The following is a 14,528-nucleotide window of genomic DNA, read 5'->3' as shown; positions in this document are numbered from 1 at the left end:
GCACATTATAAAAGATACCTTCCCATTTTAATATTTCTATATGGAAGGCAAAATGTCAGCACAGGCATCTAAATACTGAAACCAGAGTTTGGTTTAATATCCTCAGGATGCTTTTTGTCCTCCTGCCCATCACACATGCAGTGACAGCAGCCACCAGCAGGCAGCAGGCAGTATTGATTGGTGATTGATTGGTGAGTTCAGGTGTCAAGTTCCACCTAGAAGGAATAAATCAAAAAATTCTTAGTGCCTGTACCTGCAGGAGACAGACTCTGGTATCTTCTGTGTTTATTTAAGACTGTAGAGCCTTTGGTCTTGGAGGTTGGAGATCTGGTTAGGAGAAAAGAGTTGTTGGAATGTTTTGCTTTTATGTTATCTTTATGGACTGCGGTATCTTTAATGATACTGCAAAAATCTAAACTTCAAAGTCTAACTTCAGGTTACAGAAATCTTAAAATAGACACAAGCCAGCAAGGCAAAACTACAATAAGAGGCAAGTGATGTCTGCTGAAGTAYTGCAAGAGCTAGGACACCTTGTCTGGGCACCCAGCTTCAGGGAAAGTCGGGGGCCCAAGGAACAAAACGCTCCAATACTTTAAAGGACTAAAGCCAACTTGCATGTTTAACCTGTCAGCTTTCATTGGAATGCGTCTGGTGTACTGCTCGATTCAGCAGCCTTCAGTGAAATGTTCTTTTTCTCTCTCATAAACAATCAGTAATTCTTTGAGTCCTATCTTCAGGTCATCAATAAAATTCTGAGATCACGAAAATAATAAGGTTTTTTTTTTTTTAACATTAAGATTCATCCACTGTAAAACTAATAGACTCACAAATAAGAAGGGGATGTGGGTCACCAATCAATCCTTTCCCAAGGTTTATCTGAACTTAGCATAAAAATGAGCAACATAGCGATGAATAAACCCTGTAGCCTTTGTAAAAAGCACTTTTTAAATCCAAGTTGCACATACATATTCCAAARTCTTCAGCAAGCACTGATCAAGACAAATTTTTAAGATCTACAGGAACTTAAACAGATGTATTTTAAAAAAGCAGTCAGCTTTGAGGTCACATGTTTGAGATATCTCACTATTTATCCAACAGACGTTGAATATTGCAGGTTCTGTCTCACTAGAACCGTCAATGCAAGCAATATCGTAGAAGCCCGGAAATATTGAGATAACTTTTATCAAGTACCAAATGGAGAACTTTAAAAGACACTCAATACTGTTGTTTATCACAGCGCTCATTGATTATAACTGAAAGATCATGTATCTCTTATTCTCAACAGTGCTGGGACAGTGCTGTGTTTGATTAGTCTAAAAGAACCACTTCAAATCATGATATGGATTTTCACAGGCCAGCACCACAAATATTGCCATCTTCCTCCCCCTGCTCTGTCGCCTGACACAATGTGTGTCACCATCTAGTGACAAGTTTACACAAATCATGCACAAAATGGGTTGGAWATTTGCTTGCTCAAGCATGCAGATGCAAAAAAAATGCTAGAATCCTCCCCTCCCCTATCAATGCATAGGGATCAATGCAAACAAACCACAAGTTTTGTAGCAAAACTGACACCTGCTGAACTAAGACTATTTATTATTCCCATTGAGGCTTCACAGCTCTGCTAATAGTTCAAACCAGCCTAACACAAGAGGCCACTTCTCCTTTGGCAGTTTGTGCATTTGCAGCTTTTCTCATGGTGCAGACACCACTCACGGACAGATCTCAAACCAGGATTCTGCTTCTTTATGTATTTTGCAAGGTCAAAAGCATTAAAAACACCACAAAGGCTAAGCGTGCATAGACTACWATCATCAGGGCGTTTTTAAATGACTGGCGACTGTTTTTTCCTCTCMCATGCTATAACACTATAATTTCCTCTGAAATAAAATGCTGTTATTAATGGGCCATCTCACTGTCCTTCAGTCCCACTGTCCAAAGCTTCTTCCCAGCTGATCTCTCCCTTTTCTCATTCAATTTGGTATCTTTCAGTGAGAAGACTGTCTGAAAATCTGACCATAAGTGATCAGATCTCAAAAGAAGAACAAAGCAGGGGGAAGAATGAGGCAAAGATGAGGCGAAGAGGAGGGAAGGTAATTAAGAAATGTAGGGTTTTCTTGCTTGCTTATTTAGATATACTTTTAGGTTTCTTGATTGTAAGTGCCCCACATGTAACAGAAGATTCTTAATTCATGTATATAAACATCACTAAAAACATTCAAGCTATTCCACATTTGCACTGGACATGAAAATTATATTAAGTTGTGTAAGTGTATCACAAGCCACTGTTGGAGAACAAGTGGATGGAAAAAAATGCACCCACATACAGAGGAATATAAGGGAATCCCATTACAACTTGCCATACTGGATCAGGTAATTGGTCCAATCAGCCTCTTGTCCCTTTTTCTACAGGGACCAGTACCAGCTGCTTTAGATAGTGGCACAAAAAAACCTCTTGCTATAAAAATAAGGAATAACACGCCAGAGTGAAAYGTATTCTTTGTTCCCATTAGACGGCAATTTATGCCTTAAATCAAAAGAATCAGATCTCTCTTCCAAAGCGTCACAGACTTCCATCGTCTTAACTTCTTTGGATGCTACTGAATGAAGATAATATGTATGACACATTTTAGGACCTTGACAGCTACTGGGCTTAGCATCATTTCACAGCACTGAGAACCTAGCTAAACGTGCTAATGTAGCTGCAGACCTCAGTTACAGCTGAGCATCCTATTAAAACATTATCCCAAATTCCATGATCAAGTTCTAATCCCCTTTTCTTTACCAAGGCTTCACACTCCAGTTTTCCTCAGACAGACAAGAGGACATAGCAAACTTTTCCACACCTTCAAGTAGAGGTTGCAGTGAGGTGCACAGCAGCAAAASAAGCGCCGTGTAATTCAGGCTTAACCTTTTTGCAAGAAGGGACATGGCACATGTGAGACTGGCTTCTTCCTGCACGAAACARCAAAATTCAGAGCACAAGGTTTAAGTCCTAGCTAATTTTCTCAATGAAAACCACCCTTTAACTACTCACAAAGCACATGCAGACAAGACTTACGTCAAGATGATGACTAGAACATAATTCTACGTGTTCTCTCAGTAACTTTATGTGTGCAGTTGACAATAAGACCTAAGATAAGCTGGGCTTCAGTTCACTAATTSAACCATGACTTACTAGCTCAGAATCCAATGACTTCTCATTGCTAGAGTCATTTTAAGTACACAAAGCTTTATTGCACCTCGTTAAATACTCTGTAATTTGGAATGTTTCACTGTCCTATAGCACCTGCCAACATATAAAGAACCTGTTCTGTCTGTGAATGGTYAAGTACAGCATTTCCACTGCCATCCTACGTTGCTTTGTTGCTCACTAAGCATTAACCCATTCAATTCCCTGTACAATCTGCAGTGCCCCATTATTATTAACAACATTTAAAAAAAAATCATAAACAGTTTCCATTAATAGAGACAGAAAGATGGGCGCCCTTTGATTAACATGTGCAACATACACCATGCAAGGCTGGAGTACTTAAACAAGCAGCACTTACCAAGAATTATAATAATATTTTAACTCTGCATTAAAACTGCCAGAGTTCAGAGAACTTGACAATTTAATCACTGTAATATTTCTGAAAACATTTTACTGTAACTATATCATAACACAGACACTCAGAGAGCTGTTCAGTGGGCTCTGTTGCATGATGGCCMTTCCTGAAGCTAAACATGCTCTCCCCAAGCAAGGACTGCAACTAGGCTTTAACGTAGGACTTTCCATGCTGGTACAAAAAAAGTCTGCTGAGACATTTCAGGAATGCCCTCCAAGCTCCTGATCGCTCAGGGGTCATCAGGAAGGCAACGGGAAGGCCAATATCCTACAGCGTGACCCCATTACCCTGAAAATAAGTCAGCTTTTATATCACCTTCAGTRCTGACATTCAAGTGTCAGCAAAGTTCTAGCGGACACTCAAAACGAGAGCTAAGGCCACAAATCTCAGATTAATCAGGCATTCCGGCCGCATGCTTGGAAGGGCACTACTCAGAGGGCTGAAGGGAAGGTGACCCATGGGACTGCATTAAGGCAATGGGACTGTGTAACTGCAGTCTGTGGCCAGAGCCAGGCGTACACSGGGGAAAAGGACTGATTCAGCAACACCATCCATCAAAAACAAACTCAATATACTTCCAAATCTGTTCCAAATAACTCGTCTGAAGTAGAAGTATTTCCCATTCCTTATATCCTAATCCCATTCAGCAAAAGTTTTTAAACAAAAAAAACTCTTCCAGGCTTTACACCGAAAGGTATTCGTGTTCAAAGAGCCATACATGGAGGTGCTGTTCAAAATAGATAAAGATGGATAGAGACTGTAATCCACTCTGCAGCTTTTGAAAATTACTTCCTAGATCCTTTGGAACACTCCCCCCTCCCTCCCCCCCTTTTTTTTTAATTGGGGAGTCCCTCTTTGAGGGGAACTAGCCTTTAAATAACTTGTCTTCAATAAAACTGCTTAGCTCTTCCAACAGGGCTATTTCTAGCTCTGTTATGCTCACCTTTGCTAAAACTGAACACGGCACCTCGGGAGGGCAAAAGCTGCTGCTTGGTATCAAACTCCCCATCATCTCCCTCCTGCCTTACTAAGCCACGCWGGCACCACAGGCCAGCTGACACAGACTGTGCTCTCAACGACACGTAGCCCATTGCCGACAGCTTAGGGAGGAAGCGTCGCTTCAGGGAACCTCTTCCCGGCTCTGGCACTCAGGGAAAGGGTTGTTGCCTGTACCATGGAAAGACCCAGTTAGCATCGAGTCGTGACAGGTAAAATAAAGACATTTCTGTGGCAAATCGGCACTCTAAAGGGGAAAGGAAGGAGGCAGATAAAACAGATGAGAAGGCGGCTCTGTACAGATAAATCCTCGGAAGGCTTATCCTCATTTTTCCAAGTGCCTACCCCTGTTCATGTTTTCTCTCAGTGATGCAGTGTACCYTCCACATCTATATCTGCAGAGCAACTAAGCAACCAAATATCACCCAGCCCGTAATGAGCAGTAGCTATTCCTACCTCGGTGTAGGACGTGGCATTCATTCTTAGCACATGTATGCTTAAAACTGGCTGTCAACATGCTCAACTCAAACCCCTTTCAGACCTTCCCACAAGAACGTCACCTTAAATTTTATGAAGTATACACTCCATCCCTTCACAAGTTATGAAAGARGAGGGAAGAACGACACATGCCTTCCAAAGCTCAGGTCTGATACAGACTCTCTGCAAGGGCATGAAGTACTGAGAAGATGCATCTCGAGACACATTTTTCCAAACTGCTGTGGACCTGCYTTACAGGAGCTCAATTTAAGCCACGGTTCCTTAGCTTGCTAGGGAATTGCAGTTGAGACAAGCTCAACATCCTTCCCAGCTCAAGATGCATTTCCTATTCCCATTCTGCCCAATACTTGTTATCCTACAACACAGAGGAAAAAAAATGCTTTTGTATAATCACTCTTAACCAGCTTATCTCAACTTATTTCCTCATCGACATCTAGACATTTTAAAAGCTTAGTTATTTGTTCCAGTATTTTTCCAGGCATGATTATTGACAGTTCCATAATTTTCCTGTTGTTCTTTTTTCTAAGACTCAAAGACCAGCATCGTCTCTCACAAAACTTCACTCCAAGTTCCAAAGAAGTTGATCACTCTGAAGCTGTTTCAGAAAGGTCTCCTTAAAAGAACCCCACTCAGAATGCTCTTGCTGACGAGTCTTCATTGAAAACACATTATTCTTCATTTACTGCTTGCCATGCCTGCCCTAAAAGCATTAACAAAATGAAGGGTGACATGCAAGGCTCAGCTAAGCCTTGAGCACTGCTCAACGTTCAGAAATCCCCACTGGGCATTTTGGACATGCTAGTAGAGGACATGCAAGCAGTGAGCTCGGGCCAAGCTCATGACATCATGTTAAACTGCACCATTCGTGCACATCCCCACTTTAAAGGGTGGTAAAACCTCCTGCCTTGCACGAAATGGCCACAGATGGAGCCCATTTCTGCAGTCAGCACTGGCTCATTCCCACTCCCATCATCATGGGGACTTCTCAGCAGTCGGAGCGCTGGGACCTCCAGCCAGCTGTGTTCAACTAGAAAAGCTTCTTTATAAACTCTTCCCATTAAAACTTGGGCACTCATACTGGAAAGATGATCCAGCACATACTAAAACATTGAAAGCACAGCTATTTCTGCCAGTGAAGTTAAAAGAAATCAAATGCAAAGTTTTCCCCAAAGCCCTCAGACATGAGTTTCTATAGCAGTCCTAGTTTTGATATTATAAGCCATGTTTTAGCTTGGCAAGTCATCCCACAAGAAAGCAAGTTTGTTAATAAATGCAGCGTGCTCTAATCACATACATATTCACGAATCAGGCCCTGGTTCTCCTGCTGTCTGTAATATCTAACCCTGATTTATGAGTCTGATGTAAATGCTATGGAATTCGATTGAAAGACTCCCATTGACATAAAACTTGTAGAGCTCTACAAGCTAAAACAATAAACCTCTGAAATGAATAGTATATTAATTCATCCCCAAAAGCAGAAATTCTATCAATTCTGTAGCCTTTGTTTATAATAGCAGGTTACTCTTAAAGAGTAAGCAATACTGCATTAGGCCCTACATGTCAGATGCAGATTGGGTGCCATCAGGCAAGCTTAACCACGAAGTACACACAAAGTATCACACGCGGCTATGAACGCCAAGAGAATTATTTTCACTCCAGTTTTATGAAGAGTTATATGTAAGCAAGCCTACCCAGAAACATGACATCATTTCACTATTTGAGCAGCAGGATATTAGCCATTTCCACTGAAATTAACTCCGCAACATTATTACCCGGGCTTGCTCTCTGAAGCCACATTGCAGTTTCCTCTTTCCACTCAAAGCAGTATGTCCTTAATTTATTTTCCTTCTAAGCAACAACACATTTATGGAAGGCTTTTTCAATATTTAAGCTGAGCCTCCATTTAAGCCAACCAATACYTCAGCTCGAGAGACCGCATTGCATTTGTTCTGCACTTGCACCCCCAGCAGCACATACAATTAGTCAGCAATTTTTATTTCTTCTCATTAATCGCCTCAGCAGGAAGCAAAAAGCACTTCCAATATTATCCTCTCACGCAAAAGTCAGAGCCCAGAGTGAAACAAAAGCTTTTAGAATAGGAAATTTGTATCAAACAGCTGCAAATAAAGAAACACCGCTTGGATTGCAAATCCTGAGTATACATTAATTTACATACTTGCACCCACATATTTGTGTCAGAATTAGAGACTGTCATGCATTACTTGAGACTGCATAAACGTTCACAGTAAAAAAATGGTTATCACAGTTATTCTTTTTTAATCTAATTTCAGCACGCTTCCAATCCCCAGTAGCCACACGCTCGTTAACCAGAGCATTGCAAGATCTGAAAGATCACTAATTGCTGCAGCACATCTTGCATTTGGGCAGAGCCTTTAAAAGGAGATATGTTTTCAACTAACAAGCATGAAGCCAAATGCAGCTTTTCGACCCCACTTCTGACTCTAAATATTGAAAGCACCCATTTCAGAAAGGCAACGGACCAAAGACAACTTTAGACTTGTGGCAGCTTCTCACGTACCTGGTGGGAGCTTAGAAGATGCAGGAGGCCCAAATAATTAATGTATAAACCATATCCTGTAATGCAGACTCTAGCTACACACCCTGTATTTCTGCTACCATCACAACATATTCCAACATCTTTAACTGTTGCTGGAGAGTTAGAGTGAAGCCTGCAGAGATTCCTTCCCCACTGCTTGGTATGTTTGCATACCAACTTTCGGTGCAGATAATTGTGCGTTCCTGATCCCTTTGCTTCCCTGTGGCCACACGAGCACTAACAAGACCAGAACTCGGGCTAAATGGGAGCTATTAGCTCCGACTGAAAGCTTTTTATTTCAACAGAAATTGCTCTTCCTACTCGCAGAGCATATTTGCAGAGGACCCAGCTATTTCAGGTGTACAGCACAGCATCTCTCAGAGCAAGGTCTGATACACAGGGGTCTATTTTCTCCTTTCAAACCTGATCTGGAGTCCACACAAGTGAAAGGAGGTCATTCCATGCCATCCAAATGGAGTTGGAGCAGGCCTCTACTGAGCTGGGTAAACTCCAGGTACTTAACTACAATATATCATCCTACAGAAGAGTCAAAAGATGCTACTCTTAGCTGTTTACCCACTTATCAACACAGAAAGCTTCATTCTTGCTGGTCAAACAGAAAACAGTCACAGAGGTACTGCTGTAATACTSGAAATGCCCTGCAAAATAATCCAATGGCTGTGCAACCAAATGCCTACCAGATGAATAGATTCTGAATTTTAAAGTTAATTATTTTTCAGCAGCATGATATGATAGATTTACTGCATGATTTTGGGAAAAATATCAAAAATAGCATCTTTTTAACATTGCTCATCTGAATCTAAGGCCAGTTTTYCATGCCACTTTCTTACCTATGTTTATTTTTAGCATTTCACTCTGAATTCAAAATTAGATTTTTTTTTTAAATATGTAATATCAACATAGAGCCCAGGTCATACTGAGTTGGCAGGTTCACGTACACAGGAACACAAAATTTGCAAATTAAGGTTTGCAAGTTACATTCACAGTGACAATAAATTACATTGTCCAACACTTTCAACATTTATGTGMAACTTCTTCCTCATAAGGCAGGGAGGATAGAAGATCAGCATTTGGGCCTAACTGTGAAGACAAAATATTTTCCTGAAGTTTAAATGGTTATTTCTTATAGCAAAGCTTTCAAGAGTTTGACATTAGACCAAAATGAGACAAAAGGTACAACTAGGGTCACAAGTAAACTCGCAGCTAACATCTACCTCGTGCTTACATCAATCCACATCAACGTCAGAGAGGCTTGACAGCTTATCCATGTGCAAATTCCTCTGCAAAATGATTATGTAAAGGAGAGGCTCTGCTGCAAGTCAATAAACAGATTCTAACATCACCTCCTTCTTTGACTCCTTGCTATCTGGCCACAGTTGTAGATATTTGAAGTGCCCTGCACTGAGTCAGTCATCTCAGGGTTTAACTGCTGTCATTCCTGTTAACTAATTCCATTAATGGTTAAAACCTGACCAAGAGAAAAAAAAAAATCATTTGGATTGAAATACCAGAGAGGCCACCATGCTGGAARCAGAAAAATCTGTAAATCTGTATCCTTCTCTGTGAAGAAGTTTGAAGAAGGGAGGAGAAGAAAGAAAATAAAAATAAAAAAACAAACACCCCACATACTTAAGACCTTAAATCATCTTTCTACATATCCAGTGAATACATTCATGAGCATCATGGGCAAAAGTCTGCCGGAGGTGTCTTTCCATACTACATGCTTACACGCTACTTACAAGTCAGGGTGGCTCATGTATTTTAATAGAACTGAATAGAGAAAGAGTTACAGCATTTAGAGGATTTGTAAGGCCAACTTTTACAGCTTACATATTATACATCTTCACACAGTTTTCATACATTTGCTTTATTAATTACCTGTTTTACAAATTAATTTGAAGTCTCTACACTTACCGCTTTGGTGTTTATCAGCCCTGGGGTACATGCACATTTCCCTGAAAGTAATCTGGCCTTACAGCTACAAAGCAGGTTATCTCCACTGGAGGCCTTCTGCAAGTTATTTGTCACAGATAAAAGGACTGATGTGAGACAGCAACATGATAAACGCTGGAGACAGCACCCGGCAGAGAGCTCCGTGTCTCCATCTCACAAGCAGATCCAACAACAAGCGGTCAGTTCCAACGAGGTCAAAAAGACTTCTCCCAGCTGCTTTTAAAATGGGAACACAAGCTCCATCCAAGACCATTTGCTATGGCAAAAATCCCCAGTTTAAGGGCTCTATTTCAAATCTACGTACAAAGAACTGAGAAATTAGTTTTGAGCTATAAATAGGATGCTGATTTCTTTTAMGAAAACATCTCAGAGCATGTAGGGAAAAAAAAGGCTACAGAAATTTTGCTAAGTCTATAAAAAGTTATTTCAACAACACGGAGAGATTTTTATTTTAATTCTGGTTTWAATCATTTCATTTCCTCCATTTATTTCAATAATATCACCATCACCATTGTCTCCCTCCCGCTCAAAAAAAGTTAATGGCAATAATTGGGGATATCAGCTAGGCATATTTATTGAGTAACTTCCTAAAGGGCAGCAATAACAATAAATATCCCTTAGGACCTTTCTTAATTTGCTATAATCCCATACATTAAAAAAAAAAAAAAAAAAATCAAGGATTTGAAAAGCTTTAGGAACCATCAGATTCATTTATATTGCACTTAGCTCTTCATCTGGCCTCTTCTCCAGAGTTTATGCAAAAGCATGTAAGACGCTTTTCTTCAATAAAAAGGAAAATTTAAAATTCTCAAGGCTATAGCCAGGCTAGCTTAGAAAGGTGAAAATAAAACTGGAGACTTTCACCTCCGTTCTGCAGACTCAAACAGAGACAGCACAAGAAAGACACAAAGCTCCTCCCTGTATGACAAGCCTACAGAGGRACAGTTACACCCATCAACTACAGGRCATAATCAAGTCCCAAAGTTGTTTCTTGACACCTTACACAAGCACTCAAGATGACTTCTTCTCCTACTTTTTCAAACTACCTAAAACCTGGTAGAAGGACAACTGGGTAAACGCTAATTATTTATCAAGTCAGTTGATACTAAGATCACACTTGCTATATTTTGTTTCATGTAAAATATTATTAAWTTTTTTTTWAAAAAAATAAGGTGTTGATACAGCACTGAAACTGCCTTGGCAATTTTCAATAACAAGTTTTCACTAAATATATTGACCCACCATTCATTCCATTGTATATACTTCTGTGGTGAGGTGACAGGTCATCTGTTACTTGTCTCCTGAGGGTACCTTCTCTGCTGCCTCCACTGAGATGTTTGAGATGCTCTGGGCTCCCTCCAAAATGCTGCTTGAGATGCTCAGGGCTTGTTCCCCTCACTTTGTGGAGATGTTCTGTGCTTCCACTCGGTGTGTGCTTTTGAAGATGATCTGGGCTGCCACCGCTGTGCTTTTGATGCTCAGGGCTACTACCAGGCCTGTGCTTTTGAAAGTGTTCAGGGCTACTACTCAAAATGTGCTTTGGGAGAGTTTCTGGACTGCTACTGCTGTGCTTTTGTTGCTCAGGTGCTTTGATAATGGTTTTGTGATGCTCTGGACTTGGTCCTTTCAGGTGATGGTCGGGACTGCCAGAACCCCTAGGCTTCTGGAGGTGCTCTGGGCTGATACTCCTGTGTTTCTGATGCTCAGGGCTTCCTTCAGCCCTGTGTTTTTGAAGATGCTCCGGACTCGTGCTCGGATGGTGTTTGTGGTGGTCTGGACTGTCTGTGCTTCCAGTGCTAGAAGTACTGCTCCCATCGCCCACATCCCTGATGTAGGCGCTCGGGGCAGCCAGCTGGCACAGGCTGATCTGGCTGTCGATGGAGCTGCGGCTGCCCGCCCCGCCGCTCTTCTCCTCATCCAGCAACACACACAGCTCCTTGAGCTCCAGGTTCTCTTTCACCACTTCTTCTTGTCTCACTTCCAGTTCTTTCAGCTTCTGCAGGTACAAGGCGACCTCCTTGTGCACAATGCTGGCACTGTACCTGCCCAGTCTCTGCCACTCACGGGACACCTTCTTGCCTTTCTGCCTGTCATCRTCCAGAAAGCAACAAAGGTCTCGCAACTCCTGGTTGTCTTCTTGCAGCTTCTGATTTATGTCCTTTAAAAGAAAGATATGCATGAGAGAAGAGTGTCTAAACAAAAGTTATAGCATTAGCTTTACGCGAGCCAGCGATCAGCACTGCCATCAACCATCCCCTGAGCACTCCAGGGAGACATAAATCATTCTGTGTGTATATTATAACTGCATCATGTTTCATGCTACCAACACCTGTCCAGTACAAAACTGGATATGCCGAGATAATTCTGAAGGGCTTCTAACTAACTTCCAATAAGGTACGAAAGTTTCAGGTGTTCAATGAACACTTAATGAAAACAAAAATAATGAAAACAAAGAAAACTCCAGCAAACAGACTCATGACCTTCTCACTCAAAAGTGCTCACTTGCAAAGCTATTGCTCATTAAAACAAGAAAGTACCTCAGAAATGGTAACCTCACTCATATCATTAACTACATTTATATTCACTATGCCCTAAAGTATGTTCACATGTAAAGTGAACTATTTGGAGATTTAAAATATTTGAGTTTTGCTTGATTTTGCTCCCGATTTGCATAAAGAAATCCTGTCTTATCAAAACTAGTTCCATCTCCCTGAAACAAAACAACCTCCTTTAACTGATTTTTCACTTCTAACCAAACAAAGCAGAACATGTTCCCAGTGCCCTTCTTTAACTGAGGAACAGCAATGCTAGGAAGAAAGACTGTTCAGGCTATTACTGCAGCAGAATAATGTTCAATGTTTCAAGAAAACATTTTCAATATTTCATCATTGCAGTTTTACTGAAYTGGCTTGTAACCACATTTGTCTTTCTCTGGTCTGAGCGTTCTTCCCCTCCTATGTCTGATACTACAAGTTCAGCCTTATGGAAAGACATTTTTAGCAGTTTCTTAAGGAAAAAAAAAGGCAACTTTTGCAACTTTGGAGTGTGGGGTTGTGCRTGGGTACACATTTTTGCTCGACCTTCCTCTCAAAATGACTTTGAGCTCGACCAGTTTCAAGCCAAATTTAACAAAGGAAAAAAAATCTCCATGAGGTTGCAAGGTAACCTGAAAAATCTATACAGGATGGGGATTCTGGAAACGGCCCTGTGGTGGAAAAAAGTTTGAGTAATGGCCCGTAATTTATCAGTCGGCATCTAAGCAGGCTCAGCTGTTCACTGTCACCCATGGACCTGCAGGTCCCCCTTCACAAGGAGGAACGGAGGGAGGAGGCGCCCAAATCCCACTGAAATTCGGCAGCCCAGAGACCTTGTTCCCTCTAATCCCTCCTTTAAGGGTTTCAGTTGAGACATCTGAACAAAAGGTGGAAGTGAAGAGTCACTTAGGAAGTTCAGACTTGAGAGGAATTTGTCGCTCCTTCCTACACATTCCAGCATGTTTTGTTACTCATCTGGCAGAGACAGAAACCCATATAACATCACAACACCTTTGAATATAACGAGCACAATATTGCCGTTTCAATTCAACTTACATTAGCAAAAATAAAGGTCGCATTTTAAATACAGTATCATTGAGGGATCTCTTTTACCCCCAGACACCTTATATTGCAAAAAGGGAGAGGTGCCATACGCTGCCGAACAGGAAACCTTGAATCAACAGGGACATTTTCTCAATAATTTCATTGTCTAGAGCCATTCTACAAGCCCAACTCTCTTCCCCGCTGCACCCTCCCATAAGCCCAGCTCAAGAGGCCACGCGGCGCCCGGCTCTCCTCCTCTCCAAGCTCACCTCAACTGAGCAATTTCACACAGATTTCACACACGTGTCGCTGCAACAAGCCATGCAACAACTACTTTTAATAACCCAGCCGTCCATCACAGCTACATGAGGCGGCAGCCCCCATGCCTTCCCGACACCCAGACGCAGGGAAGGCAGCGCCAGGGGCTGCAGCTTCCCAGGAGCAGGGGAGCTGCTTGGGAAGGGATAAATCGCTGCAGCCTCGGGCTGCCTTTCCCTGCCCTCGGTGGCAGCACAGCACTGGAAACGATTCAGCGSGAGACGCATCCTCCGACATCCTGCTCCAACAGGGAAACTAGGCAATGGTTCCCGTTACGACAGGGTCAGCAATAAGTTGTCTTAAAAAAAAAAAAAATAAAGGGGCAGGCGAGAGGATGTGCAGCGCAAAGCCTTCTGAACCCGCACTGCTCGCTGCACCCTTCCACAGGTGCCCGGAGAGGGACGGGGAATCTTGCTGGGAAGCAGCGAGGTGATGGGGATGTTTCCGCGGCCCCGAAGCGACGCGGGACAGACGCCGGGGTGTCCATCCCTCTAACCGGGCACCTCGCTTTGAGCCGCCTCCAGCCCCGGCCGCTGTCGGTGCCGCCCCGGCCGGGGGAGCAGCCCCGCGCCCGGCCAGCCCCGCGGGGACGGCGCCGCCCACGCGCGGCGGCTCCCACGCGGGCGCCGCTACCTTGAGGCCGCGGATCTCGCCGAGGTGCAGCTGGAGGCGGCGGTTCACCTCGCGGATGAGGTTGCTGTGGTCCAGCATCGCGCTCATCTTCTCGGCCTCGGCGCGGCGCAGGCTGCGCACCAGCTCCTCCTTGCTCCACTGGAGCAGCTCCTCGTCGGACACCTTGGACAAGTCCTCGCACGGCGCCGAGCCGCAACTTTCCGCCGCCGCCGCCGTCACTTTGGACATGGTGGCGGGCGAGGGGAGGGCGCGAGGCCGGGGCAGCGCCGTGCCCGGCTGCTCCGCGCCAACGCCCGCAGAAACAGCGGGAGGCAGGAGAAGGAAGGGGTGGGGAGGAAGCCGGGCTGGGAAGCAAACTTCCCCCTT

General features: G+C 43.0%; 1 protein-coding gene across 1 annotated transcript in view; it reads right to left on the bottom strand.

Moving 5' to 3' along the window:
* CCDC85A (coiled-coil domain containing 85A) overlaps positions 1-14,506 on the bottom strand; it is a 77,275-nt gene extending 62,769 nt beyond the window's left edge. The window contains exons 1-2 of the mRNA XM_026036604.1: positions 14,163-14,506; positions 10,876-11,791 (exon numbers count right to left, since the gene is read on the bottom strand). Coding sequence (XP_025892389.1) covers positions 10,876-11,791; positions 14,163-14,390 — 1,144 coding nt within the window. The 5' untranslated portion in view covers positions 14,391-14,506. The remainder of the gene's footprint in view (positions 1-10,875; positions 11,792-14,162) is intronic.
* Between the last annotated feature and the right edge of the window lie 22 nt (positions 14,507-14,528).

The sequence above is a fragment of the Nothoprocta perdicaria genome, unplaced genomic scaffold (genome assembly GCF_003342845.1).
Source record: "Nothoprocta perdicaria isolate Ctin4 unplaced genomic scaffold, notPer1 scaffold_181, whole genome shotgun sequence".
NCBI lineage: Eukaryota > Metazoa > Chordata > Aves > Tinamiformes > Tinamidae > Nothoprocta > Nothoprocta perdicaria.
This window is presented reverse-complemented; position numbering and strand designations above follow the sequence as displayed.